General features: G+C 40.6%; 1 protein-coding gene across 1 annotated transcript; it reads left to right on the top strand.

Annotated features, from left to right (window-relative positions):
• Window positions 1-1,644: 1,644 nt before the first annotated feature.
• On the top strand, window positions 1,645-13,099 carry LOC126369964 (synaptic vesicle glycoprotein 2C-like). Its single transcript, XM_050014571.1, has 11 exons — window positions 1,645-1,740; window positions 2,470-2,573; window positions 3,252-3,413; window positions 3,747-3,909; window positions 5,482-5,603; window positions 6,198-6,442; window positions 6,851-7,005; window positions 9,044-9,185; window positions 10,296-10,582; window positions 11,049-11,176; window positions 11,444-13,099. Exons 2-11 carry the CDS (start codon window positions 2,477-2,479, stop codon window positions 11,494-11,496), a joined length of 1,554 nt encoding a protein of 517 aa, XP_049870528.1. The 5' UTR covers window positions 1,645-1,740; window positions 2,470-2,476; the 3' UTR covers window positions 11,497-13,099.
• Window positions 13,100-14,160: the final 1,061 nt, after the last annotated feature.

The raw sequence follows: 14,160 nt of genomic DNA, 5'->3' as shown, positions 1-14,160 counted from the left end.
CAAAAACAAAATTTCACTTTCAACAGATAATGTACTCTTTCTTTGTGACGTAACCGGTGGTTATTTCCACGCGTACGCAGACGTGTGGTTGCAAATCCTAAACCAACATACGAAGCCTCGTTCAAACATGGCTGTTTATTTGTTAACAAGTAGGATCTCCTTATCTCGACCCCCTGGACAAGTTTAATTCAATAAACAAACAACAAACACGTTCAGATAGCATACTTAATTAGGTAAAGAGTATAACTGAAAAAAATAATTAAGATAAAATCGGTTGTCACGGACGCCGTGGCGCCATCTAATGGTTATTTTTTTAACCTTCCCACCCGCGAAAGGAAAACCAGCCCAATACAGGTTAGGTCACATACCTCCGAATATGCATTTCTCGGGAATGTGGGTTTCCTCACGATGTTTTGCTGCGGAATGGAATTCCATTTTTTTTTTAAAGAAGCCTCGGATCAAATTTTCTCTAAACCGGCGAGCACGCATGAGGACTTTGATGAGAATGGGAGAAGCGAAAGTGGAATGTCAGGATCGTACTAAGTGGAATGCCGCGGTCTTCAGTAACATGATAGATAAATAGTCCAGTATCCCAGTAGCCCAGATGGCAGAACGCTTACCTCCCCCTTTGAGTTCGCAGGTTCGAATCCAGCACAGGCCTAAACCAATGATTGTCGAATTTGTTTTCGAATTCATGTTTGGATCATAAATGATTATCACGCGCTCAGCGGTGAAGGAAAACATCGCGAGGAAACCCACATTCCCGAATACATTTCCGGAGTTCGGAATTATTGGAGGTCTGTACTTACTAGGCTTTTTTGGCGTTTCTTATTGTAGGGTTCCCTAATAGGGAGTGATGAGGGCTCTCACCCGGTACAAAAATTTAAGACAACCGTCCTGAAGGGGCTCAGACGGGCGCAAATCTCGTCTCAGGGAGTCGTCTGAGATAATATATTTGAAAGGATTAGTCGATCTTGATCAGCCGATGGTGATAAGCGCTGCATGGGGGAAATCGTCAACCACCCCGGCGGCGTCGGTATCGAGGCTGTTGGGGACGTACACAAAGACGGTAGTTTATATAAAATTTTATTCTATAATACACATAGCGCTTATATAGAACAAGCACTATGCTGTTCTGGGAGCAAATAAAAAACATAGAAAACGTTCAGCTGCTTGTCTTCCCGGGTATGTCGTAAAATCCGACAGAGGGATTGTGTCCTCTAAATGACATGACGGGCTAATGTTATGGGCGATAGGCTGATCCCTTATCACCATAAGGTTCATCATATCCATCTTAGGACTTATCAATAGTGGATGCAAGTTGTCTTTGATTACTTGTGGCTCTGCCCACCCCATTAGGGATTACGGGCGTGTCTTTATGTATGTATGTGTACATAGCGCTTATCAAACTGGTTGCCACGTTATTTTTTACGCTCTAAACATTTTTATTCAGACGCCACCGTCGTAATTATATCTCCGTTCTATTTTAGGCGTTAAGTAAATATAATTCGTTAGCAAATACTCTTACACGTCTTGTTCTAGACTCCTCGTGTTTCGTCTAAGCATGACGATCAGTTTCAGTTATCTTCTACGCTTCACGAGTGACGTGTGCTCGTCCCCAAGACGTATATAAGAGCTGGAGTCTGACTTTTTTTACTACAGCACTTAGATCGCCGCAGCCGGGAGCGACTACGACCGCCAAAGTTTTTTTAGATCGTTTTGGATACCTAGTTGAAAAAGGTAAGGGTTGAACAGAATATTTTAAAGTGTTAGCCACTTGTTGACAGTATATACGTTCCGTGCTGATTTTTATTGAAAACTGCCAATGACAAAAATACAATAACATGTTATAAAAAAAACATATACTTAAAAATAACTTAATAGAACCAAGGATGCCTTCGTTAATACTCCCCATTTCAATAAAGAATAATTATTTAGTATCGATCGCCATCGACTCGCAAAGAAGAAGAAGAAGATTTGACATATATTTTATTGAACATTTACTTCTGTTTGATCGGCATTCATTGCCATCTGATGAACTTAATTAGAATATAATCAAACTCTTCTAGAGGATTAAGAAATATACTGCACCTACTTAAAGGTTGCTTAAAGGCTGTTGGTAGGTATGTAATCTATTTAAAATTGCATTGAGAATGTAAAGAGAATGATATTCAGCCATTACGAAAATATATACGTATTTTATAAGATTACCTGTAAGTATATATACTTTTTGTAATGGCAGTAAGTATTAAAACAATCCATGTAGATTTGCAAATTCCCAAAGATAGGTACGAATCTTTAGTTTTCAATATTACAGAACTCCTAGAAAATCTACAATTGACTGGAAGAATATGTCTTGAATTCATGGATTCATTGGTTATAATGAATCCGCAGACGATTACCCAAAAAAAAATAGCTATTCAAAAGTTGTAAAGAAACTTTACAAAGGAGGTAATTGGAATATTCCAGATTCAAAATGCAAATCAAGCTAGTGAAGCACGATGGGAACAGCGACAAAGAGAAGAATATATCCATGCACAAAGCTACAGTAGAGGAAGCTCTCTCCCTCACAGGTACAGTTACTTACATAACATTTATTGAACAGTTCGCGCCTGTACTAAGTACCTCATTCTTTATTTAATATAATTTAGCCTATTAGATGCTGCTCGGCAAAGGCCTCCCCTTTCTCTTGCATCACTTATCATCACCGTTTCTTTCTTCTCCATTTTTTTATACTTATTTTTTTTTTGCTTAAAAACGTAACCTAAGAAAACATACTATCACTCAGTTGCAGGAACGCTGTTCAAATTTTAAAGGCGTATTTATATACTAATGAACCATTAAATAGTTGCACAAAACAACGATGTTAGTCCTAACACGGTCCTAGTATGGTGATGATTTTTGATCTTGGTTTTCGTTTTGTTTTGTATTTTCTTTTTTTTTCTGTGTATTGATTTCCGTATGGTTTCTGTCCTGTGTTGAATGTAACGTATCTGTCTGTCTGTGTCTGTGTTGTCCGGGAGTAATAAATGTTTCTTTCTTTCTTGTAGTGGGCACAGGCCTTGAAGAGCTCTTCGATCTTATTACATTACTACCCTCATCATCAGTCTCACTGCAGTCTAATGCTGGACACAGACCTCCATCAAGGCATCCCACAAAGCCCTATCCTCAGCTTTCCCCAGTACTCCACGACTTTACTTAAATACCCTAACAGTTTTATCAGATTCAAAAATGACCATATTCTTCTCCAGGCTTCGGCAAGTACAACTTCGGCCTTCTACTAGTATGCAGTTGGACATTACAGGCTATGGGCATGGACTTGTTTGGAAGCAGCTTCGTGGTGGCGGCTGCTGTTTGCGACCTTGAACTGACCTTGCAGCAGCGCGCGCTGCTGACTGCCATGCCTCTTGTTGGTAAGTGTTGAGACATAGTGAACCTGTAAAGCTGTGTGTGCGTGCGTGCGTGTGTGTGTGTGTGTGTGTGTGTGTGTGTGTGGACTTGCTAGAGGACCTAGTCTAGACATTTGTTATAACGATATACGTCGTCCTTGATTTAAGTTGTTAATTCGGAGAGGTCTTCTCTCGTGTGGTTTGTGAAATCAATGACCAGTCTTATCAACCCTAGTGGTAGGTTATGATTGACCTGCCAAAGGCTTCTGACAAGCCCCCCGTGAAGCACGGATTATCTTTCGAACAATCGGGTGATGAACCTGCAAGAAGGCTGTATCAAACTGTTTTCATCCTCAGGAGTTGTGATGGGCGCCCAAGTATGGGGCTACATAGCGGACACCCGGGGTCGGCGACTAACGCTGATGCTGTCCATGTCGGTAGGGTTCGTCTTCGCCGCATTGAGCAGCCTCGCACCTGACTGGAAGACCATGGCTGTGCTTAAATTGCTGTCATCTACCTTGTAAGTAGCACTTTAATCATCATTCATCGACCCATTAACGTCCCCACTGCTGGGGCACGGGCCTTCCCTATGGATAGATAGGGAGATCGGGCCTTTAACCATCACGCAGGCACAGTGCGGATTGATGGTTATTAACGACTGCTAATGCAGCCGGGCAGCACTTTAATTATTATTACCAAATCATGGAAACAAGGGAGATATGCCCTAAATTACACGAATCCGCTTGTCGCCTGTTATCTCATGTTGGTATGTGAAGCGACCGCACCAAGACATTTCTGACTGAACCGCTACATCGATTTACCCGTCTTTCATTGCGTAGTAACACAAGCGCTAGTTGTGGTTACAAGATACCAAAGAAGCAATAATAATAAATTAGGTAGTTCATCTTATTTTTAATTGACATTTCATGTAACGGAATCCGTCAGATTCCCAGTTTAAAATAGCGTGAGAGCGTGATAAGGTTATTGACTGGAGTCTTGGGTTATACCAATTACATCACGGAAAGGACAACAAGTGATGTTATTATGAAGGTAATACGTCATAGTACCGTCTGGCATCATGTGTGCTTTAGATAAAGCCGCCGGTAGGTGGCGGGAAAGTAAACTAAATATGTTTATATCTAGTACATTATCTGTGAAGTAAAAAATAAAGGCTCAATTATGCCGTATTTTATATTTACCTTCTCAATGTAAGTGAGATCCATCAGCTTTACCAATTTGTACGACAAAGTAGATAATGCCATCATCTCCCTAGCACTATCGCGTTTTTCTCAAGGTCCGCTTGTTACCTAACCTGAAGATTTGACAGGTCCGGTTTTTTACAGAAGCGACTGCCTGTCTGACCTTCCAACCCGCGAAGGGAAAACCATCCAATACAGGTTAGGTCACATACCTCGGAAAATTAATTTTTCGGAAATGTGGGTTTCCTTACGATGTTTCCCTTCACCACTGAGCACGTGATAATCACTTATCATCCAAATATGAATTCGAAAACAAATTCGACAATCATTGGTTTAGGCCTGTGCTGGATTCGAACCTGTGACCTCAAAGTGAGAGGCAAGCATTCTCTACGCATTCTACTAACTGGGCTACCACAGCTCAAAAATCTAAACAAGTCCCGTTCACAAAGTAAAGTCTTACAATATTGGCAGCGTTTCCACAGGGAATCTTAAATAGGGCCGAACCGAACCGGAATCGAGGACTGTCACCACCAACTCACAGTTCTCTACAGTTGATCTAAATATATAAAAGGAGAAACTGACTAACTGACATATCAACGCACAGCCTAAACGGCTAAACGTAGGCACTTGAAATTTAGAAGGGACGTAGCTTAGGTACCGTAGAGGTGCACTAAGAAAGGAATTCCCGAAATTCCCACGGGAACGGCAATTAGCGGGAAAAATCCTTCCACGCGGACGAAGTTGCGGGCAAAAGCTTGTAGAATATAATGTTCTAACTACTATCCTTTGCCATTTGAATCTCCACTTTTACCTTCACCTTTGGTATTTGGTTATCCATGTAATTACTCGCTACCTTTAACGTCCACCCACTACAAGTGACGTCATAATTCCAGCACGTCGGCATCGAACTCCGGCGCATACACTCTGCTGGGCGAGAGTTGTTCGGAACACACGCGCGGGAAAGTCATGCTGCTATGCACATGCGCTCTCATGTGCTCGCAGGCTGTTGCCGCTGGTAAGATTTCAATACCATAATAATATATCCAGGATATTTTAAAAAAAAACGTCAGGTCAAGAGTAGTCTAAACCGGCGAGCAGGCGTGAGGACTTTGATAAGAGTGGAAGTGAGGATCGCAGTAAGAGTAATTCCGTGGTCGGTGGAACTGTATGACAATGTGCAGTATCGATACACTTAGGCGCAATACCGAATTACTTATTAATCTTTTCTTTAATGTGACATAAATTATTCATAATCTGTTCCGATTCTAGGTATATAACATGGCGAAACAGGTATTTTCCAAGATAGTCAATCTTTAATTGAATGCACTCAACTTGAATTCAATTTGGCAGGCAAACGAAAAGAAATATTTTTGTTCCTGTTTGCGTCCCAAAGTACTTTAATTCACCATAGTATCCTTTCCCACAAAATGTTTTGTTATCGTTACTTAGGTAACACCTCCACCAACTCGCACTGGAGCAGCGTGATGGAGTATGCTCCATTCTCCTCCGGTTGATTGAGGGGAGACTTGTACATAGTAGTTCGTACCTATGTAGGCTATTTACGTCATGTATGTTTACTTATTATATTAAAACCAATCTTCTGTCACAGTATTCGCCTATCCAATCCTGCCTTTGGAGTTCGCCTATCCTCTGGACTTCCTCGGCATCACGTACCGGCCCTGGCGACTCCTGGCATTCACCATGGCTCTTCCGTGCGCCGCCACTGCAGCCCTCCTGCGACTCTTCCACGAGAGTCCCAAGTTCTTGACTTCCAGAGGCCGCTATGAGGAGGCCCTGAAAGTCTTGAAGGGCATATATGCCACCAACACTGGTGATAAAGCTGATAATTTCCCTGTAAGTATCAATATTTGGAAAAAGGCTACCTACTATTTATTATGTTAAGGTTAGTGATTATTTAGAAGATATGAATGCATGGGATTAACTGTCTGGGAACCGAAATTGTATGTTTTTTTTAAGAACGTTGGGGCATTCACTTTTCTTGTTCCGATTCTGACCCCGTGAGTGAGAGCCCTCAGCACTCCCCATTTGTCCGGCCAAGTAGTGAATGCCATTTGCGGCAAATCATACGTTACGTCAAAAAAAATGGATGAGAGGTTCGTTACGTAAAAATTGAAGATTCAAAGTGTGACCTACTGAATAAAGATAGATAGTTTTGAATAATTTTAATTGAAAACCATTTTCTATTTTGAAATTCAAAGCCTAAATGAAAACAATGATCGGAATTTCTCCATTGGTTTCTAGGTCAAGAAACTACAGGCAGAGAAAGAAGATCAGCCAACCCTGGTTGAAGGGTCGTTCCTCAGGTCTCTATGGCAACAGACAATGCCTCTCTTCAAAGCACCGCTGCTGAAAGACACCTTGAAACTCTTCTATCTAGTCACTGTTATTTATATGACGTAAGTATCCAAATAGTAAATAGTAACAGCCTCCGTGGTCTAGTGGTTAGAGCGTTAGGCTCACGATCTGGAGGTCCGGGTTCGGTTCCCGATGGGGACATTGTCGAAATCACTTTGTGAGACTGTCCTTTGTTTGGTAAGGACTTTTCAGGCTTGAATCACCTGATTGTCCGAAAAAGTAAGATGATTCCGTGCTTCGGAGGGCACGTTAAGCCGTCGGACCCGGCTATTAGCCGTAAAAACACCTCCACCAACCCGCAGTGGAGCAGCGTGGTGGAGTATGCTCCATACCCCCTCCGGTTGATTGAGGGGAGGCCTGTGCCCAGCAGTGGGACGTATATAGGCAGTTTATGTAAGTATCCAAATAAAGCCAGGCGCGCACTACGAGTTTTTCGCCACACGGCAGAAAAAAGCAGCGGCATAATGTCGCACTGTAATTCTGTACTTACCAAACAGTTTTAAATTGTATTGCGCGCACTTGACGGCAGAGCCACCGCAGCGGCGCAGTATTACAGTGCGACATTATGCCGCTGCTCTTTTCTGTCGCGCGGTGAAAAACTCGTAGTGCGCGCCTGGCCTAATATTTTATTTTACAAGGTATATTGAATAGAATAGACTAGCACAGAAATAAATAGTTTGACCATGTTTCTGACTACCGCTCTCAACTTAAATGGCTGCCTATACACCGTCGGCGAGACTGTCACATCCTCTCCCTTTTGTACTCAGTCCTCTCTCTTCCCAATACTCCTTCCTACCTTAAGGACCGATTCGTTCTCCACTCCTCAACACTCGACCGCAACCTACGGTCCTCTAACAACCTTTCCCTTCAACTCCCGTCCCACTCCTCAAATTTCTATGATAAATCGTTTACGGTGCGAGCTATCCGGCTATGGAATCTGCTACCTGAGTGTATCAGGCGGGCACCATCGCTGGAGTCATTTAAAGGACAAGTAAAGGCGCACTTTGTGAACTCTGGCTCCTCCTCTTTTATGTAAACCATCCTTCCTTTTTCCATAGTGTTATTATATGTATGTATAATTATTTAGTTATGTATAATAGTCATATATATATATATGGTTTATATATTTATGTATAGTTTATATATTTATGTATAATATATATATATATATGTAGTTAAATATACTTATTTTATGTAGGTTGTTCTTTTAATTATTTATTTTGTTAGAATGCACTAACCCGCTATTATTATTATTATACTTGTACAAAATTTTCCTGTACCCAAAGGTTGCCTGGAAGAAATTGCTGCATGAGCAATAAGGCCGCCTGTTGTGCTTTTCTGTATATGTTGTCCTTATCTCTGTATTTTGTGTCCATTGTGCTCAATAAAGTATTTTATCTATCTATCTACAGTAGGGGGCGAACCTCGCCTCAGAGTGTATCTGATGAATTAATCGACCCTAGTGGGCTCTCTATATATGTCCATCGAGATAACGATACTCATTTCTTTGAGTAAATACTAAGTACCTATATGTCTTATACATACGTATATAAGATCACGCCTATTTCCCGTTGGGGGCCGTCCGTTAATCATGTGATGTTTTTTTTTTGTAATTTTTAACCCCCCTCCCAAGATTCAAGACTACCCCCCCCCCCATGCTATATCACGTGTATTTTTTTGTACCTACCAAAATATTTGCCCGAAACGCCGCTTTTCGCTTCAGTAAAAAGTAAATACTCGTGATGTATTACTACACCCCCCTCCCCCCTTATGATATTTCGTGATTTTTTCATGGACCCCTCCCTCCCTCTCGAGCCTCGCATGAGCAATAAGGCCGCCAGATTGTACTGTATCTTTCATCTGTGTTAATTTGTTTTGTATGTTGTGTGCAGTAAAGTATATTTGATTTGATTTGATTTGATTAATGGACGGTCCCTTGGGGTAGGCAGAGACCCCGGAATTCCACTTAGTATGATGTTGACATGCCAATTTCCTTTCTTCCACTCTCATCAAACACCACGCGACCACACGACTACACTTCTACACTACGTCTGTCATTGTCATGTTATTTTGTTATAGTGGCAGTGGCTTCATCCTATGGCTGCCTTACATCATGAACAACTTGTTCGTGGTGCTGGAGTCAGGTGGTGGAGACGGCATGAACCTCTGCTCCGTCATCAAGTATTCTGCCGAAGAAAGTTTCATAGCCGGCAACAGCACTGTAAGTAACACACATGCTTAAATTGTATAAAATTGTCAGTAACAATTTATTTTTTTCTTTAAAAACAATTTGGTAAGTATTTTATTTGGTATTTCAGCGCTCCGAATAGCACAGACGGTCTAAAAAACGCCACATTGAAGTTGAAGCAATACGTTTAAAAAGCAATTTTGCTATTTGACATTTGTTGGCTTCGCGTTCGCGTTCGCTTTACTTTTATATGTGCAAATGTGAAATAGCAACATTGATTTTTTTATATGAATTGCTTCAATGAGCCCTTTTAAGACCCCCAGGCCGACATTCAGTTATCAGGTCGTGTCTGAAAATAAGGAGGAAATATAGCAGGAAAAATACCAATGTCTTTAATCTAATCTGAATATTGCAACTAATATTGTTTAATTTTATAAATAGCAATTGCCTTTTAATCACTTTTATCTTAAGTAATCTTTACCTTACCTGCACGGTATAATATTAGTGATAATAAGCTGATAAAGTAGGTGTCTCCACCAACCCGCAGTGGAGCGTGGTGGAGTATGCTCCATACCCCCTTCGGTTGATTGAGGGGAGGCCTGTGTCCAGCAGTGGGACGTATATAGGCAGTTTATGTAAAGTAGGTGCGGGTGGAGAGTTACCGTTCTATACGCAGTATTATTCTTTATTATGTATCGAATAGATTACGTCACGCGCAGTACGACATTGTAACCACAGTATGACTCTACATGACCTCTAATAAAACTCAAAAAGACCGGTACTTCCCTGGGGTAAAGGTTACATAAGCGGACCCTAGTGAAAAACACGTGATAATGCTAAGCAGATGAACCAGGATTTCTTTGACTCTACATCAGAATAAGGAATAATACTTCGTATAGTACGGCAACTCTACACTCCCCACCAGCGGCTGAGCTAGGATCACCTCACTTCAATCGTATGGGCGTCAGGCGTCACACACGCAGATGCGCGTGTACGATAACGTCAATGTGTAGTGTCTGTGTAAAACGAGGTGTTTTGTATGAAGTGTCCGAGGTGTGCTCTATTTAATGTAATGGGCTCAGTTTTCCGCATGTAGACTCTATATTTTCTGACTCTAACAACGAACATTACTCTCCTTTCCAGGACATAGAAATCTGCAACGACACCATCCAAGAGACAACTCTTCTCTCTGCCATGACCTATGGAGCCATTGCCAGCTCCATCAACTTGGTACTCTCCCTCACATGTGGAGCAAGAAAGAGGCTTGCTATGATGGGCATCCTCACCATGTCTGCTACAGCTGCGATCCTTCTCAACCTGGTGAAGGTGCCGATAGCTGGGGGAATATTCTTCTTCATGTTCATCATGGCTGCCCTCTCAATGGGCATCCTGAGCGTCTACTTCGTTGAGCTTTATCCCACTTCTTTGAGGTAAGTCTTCTGCTGTTTCTGAAAATATATCAGCATGAACAAGCAATATCTGCATCTAGCTAATGTGAAATTTATCTTGTTCGTATCAATGGTATGACTTATCATAATAACATACATAACATAAACGCCTATATACGTCCCACTGCTGGGCACAGGCCTCCCCTCAATCAACCGGAGGGGGTAACTAATATCATAATATATATATCGTATTATACCGAACTGAGCATAGTACCCCGCTAGCCACAAGTTGGTAGTGTGAGGATCGACGATCCAACGGTGCTATGTTGCAAGTTGTTCATATGCGTCACGCTGTATAAACTTCGATAGCGCGTTTCAGGACTGCATTATTGAATAGTGTCGCCATCTGTTGCATGTAGGCGGAATTAGCTAGTCAACTAGTTAGGTCCGCCATATACCTATTTCAATTCATCGACACTGGTTTTCTTACGGGATATTGCTCTTACAGAGGCATGGCGTCTTGTCTATCAGTGATGCTGGGAAGATCCAGCGCATTCGTCGGGGTGAATGCGATCGGTGCCCTCATATCGCTGGACTGCGAAGCTACTTTCTATGGGTGGTCGCTCTTGCTGATAAGTAAGTCACATTACAATTACAATAATATTCATTTCAAGACTGATTCGGAATCGATTGTCCATAAAATTTGGCTAAAAAGTTAAGAAAATGTTCTTGGTCTTTAGAATTTTGTCCGGCCAAGTAGTTAATGCTATTTGAGGCAAATTTACAATAAGTCAAAAAACAACGTTTTTTCGACTAAAATAACCATAAACACAGGCCTACCTTCAATCAAACGGCAAAAACCACAATGGTTACCTAAAACTAACAGCTAATGTTTTATTTCAGGTGCAATAGTATTTGCCTGGTTTCTTCCACGCGACAAAAGCCTTCAGAAATGAGTAGCTGGAATATCAACCTGAGCTGCTATAACTTTAAGTCTAAGGCAAAAGTGCTGACCGCACCACTATAGACGACAATAGCGCTTTACCACTTGACCAGTGACAGAAGTTTATATATGCTGTTGACGTTTCTTCACACTGCCCTGAGAAATGTCAGTTTGACATTAGATAAGATTCCGTCAACGAAAGCAATTCCATTCAACAATAAGAGGATGGCTGCACGGCTTTGCCTTTGCCCTTCCCCAAGGGGATAAACAAGATAAAAAAGCACGTCTATTCGCCTTCGGTATGGAACTGACAGACGTCAACGAGACCGCGAAGAGTGCAACGTCACACCCCTGATACTGCATATAAAAATCTTATTCATATAACGTGTAAGTGCGAGCGAGACGGTCGGCGCGCTCCTCCTTTAGCAGCTTACGGCCAGACTAAAGTAAGACCCAGAGGGGGTGCGGCGCCCGTCACGGACTGGTGCGGGGCGGAAAGTTACCGTTCTATACGTAGCATTACTTATTCTTTATTCTATAATAGTGTTGAAGTTGCTTATCGAAAATCACACACTGAAACTACTGTGCTGTAGATTGAGTGGTTTGGTAGTTAGTTTTTGACGTCGCTGACAAGCGTAATTCTGAAATTACATTTAGAGAACATAATCATTTAACTCGTCTGGGGTGTTAAAAAGGCCACATCGAAGCAATTCATCTAAAAAGGGATATTGCTATTTGACATTTGCGCATATTAAAAGTAAGTGCGTAATGCAAACAAATGTCGAATAGCAATATTGCTTTTTTACATAAATTGCTTTGATGTGGCCTTTTTAATCCCTCTGGTCTATTTTCGGCAATCGTCGTATTTCCAAATTCAAACTATTTTTTAAATTTAATTTATTGTGTATCAGAATTTGAATTCAGAACTAAGTAATTTATTTTTGTTTTGTTTACGCGGCAATTGATACGATGATTGCCAAGGGCCTTTAGAATATAGAATCATTGTACATAACTGTACTTACTTTTCTTGACGAGTGTTTGTGAACGTTCCTTCATTAGGTTTAATGAGTCTGACTGATCGGTTTTGGTCCGTATCGTTGTACCTGACAATCAACTGATAGATAAGATTATTTTAATTTATTAAGTTATTATATTCGTGTGTCATAAAATAAAGTATGCTTGTAATTAGGAGAGTATGACGAAGTGGAAGACCAAAGTCTAAAGAGCAACATAACACACCTCTGTTTTGATACCTGTAGTCTAACAAAACTTGATAAGGATATATCATCGGAGGCAGATTTTATGCCTCCTCCTCATAATAATATTATTATGACTCTAGTTTGGGTTTTTCCTAATAAGACATAAAACTCAACATATCCATTGGCAACGTTTCGTCATTGTGCAACGTTGCCAAAGCCAAAACTAAACATTCTTTAAGTAAGTAGGATAAGCATACTCGTTTGTCTCAAATATTGTATACTTGTATGATAGGTTTTAAATACCTTTAAAATTACAAAAAAAAACAACAAAAAATAAATATTAATCATATTATTTATTATTATTATTTGTTTTTATTTTAAATTACCTTTGACTCAATTTAAGACAAAATTGTATAAGGGCATTTCTACGGGAAGAGCCGATTGAGTGATTCCAGTGAAAAAAGTACCTGTAGCATCTAATTACGTACTTGGAAAAAATACTCACGTATTTATAGGACTCTTGGCTTGGTGGAGAGTAATTTAGAAGACCGTAAAGTTTTATAAAAGCGTCAAAAAAAAATCCCGAAGTTTGAAAACGGGCAGAATTTGGCTTAAAATGACGTGAAGCCATTCCAGAATTGACTCGTTATTGCTTCATAACTTCTAAACTACTAGTTTCCAAAACATAATTCCAACGTTCACAGAACAAGGGATAGTTAATAAAGCTAAATACGTAATTGTGTTTATTGTGAACCTTTTAGTTTTAGTACAATAACATATTTTAATTTTGAAGCCAGCATGTGTCTCAATTCGGTGAAATTAAGTTTTGTCAACTTACATCACTAACTACGCGCAGTACTATCACCACTACCCGGTTCCCGTGGAGAGCCAGGTGCGCCCGAGTGCCCGAGATGTGTGGATGGGCGGACTGCTGCATAGAGGAGAGTTTTTCGAAGGATCGAAATCGTTGGTTTTTTTTGGGGTAGGGTCAATTCTAAAATCGGTGGAAGATATTAATTTTGTTTATGAAGTATTTAATAATATATGTGCTAAATTAATTAAGTATTTAGGTGATATTTGACTGTATGTTTTGTATTAATTGATTTAATTGATAACTTTACTAGATAATTGATGAAATGTGATATTTTCTCAATTCGATGGGTCTCAATTCCCTAGAAAATGGGGCACCGAATTGAGAATTACTTGCACCGAATTGAGATTTGATAATGTTTACATAACAAATGGCATCACGCCTGTTACTCCGAAGGAGTAGCTTAGGGAGAGGGTTAGTTTATTATTATTATGAGAACATTATTAGTATTAGATGTAATAATTCAATCAAAATTTAAAGCGAATAAAGCAGTTGGCCAGAACGTATTTGCCGGAGGGATGGCTCCAGTGGAAAGTCATTCCTCACACGAGACAAGACCTCTTAGGCCCAAACTTGGACCCGCTTGTTCTGAACACAATTAGATTCG

Source organism: Pectinophora gossypiella, chromosome 10, assembly GCF_024362695.1.
Source record: "Pectinophora gossypiella chromosome 10, ilPecGoss1.1, whole genome shotgun sequence".
NCBI classification, from domain to species: Eukaryota; Metazoa; Arthropoda; class Insecta; order Lepidoptera; family Gelechiidae; genus Pectinophora; species Pectinophora gossypiella.
Note: the sequence above shows the minus strand (reverse complement) of the source record. Positions and strands in the feature narration are given on the sequence as shown.

Coding starts and splice junctions, on each gene's coding strand:
- LOC126369964 (XM_050014571.1), top strand. CDS start 2,477: ATGCAAATCAAGCTAGTGAAGCACGATGGGAACAGCGACAAAGAGAAG. Junction 6,443..6,850: donor ATAAAGCTGATAATTTCCCT/GTAAGTATCAAT, acceptor ATTGGTTTCTAG/GTCAAGAAACTACAGGCAGA. Junction 10,583..11,048: donor CTTTATCCCACTTCTTTGAG/GTAAGTCTTCTG, acceptor TTGCTCTTACAG/AGGCATGGCGTCTTGTCTAT.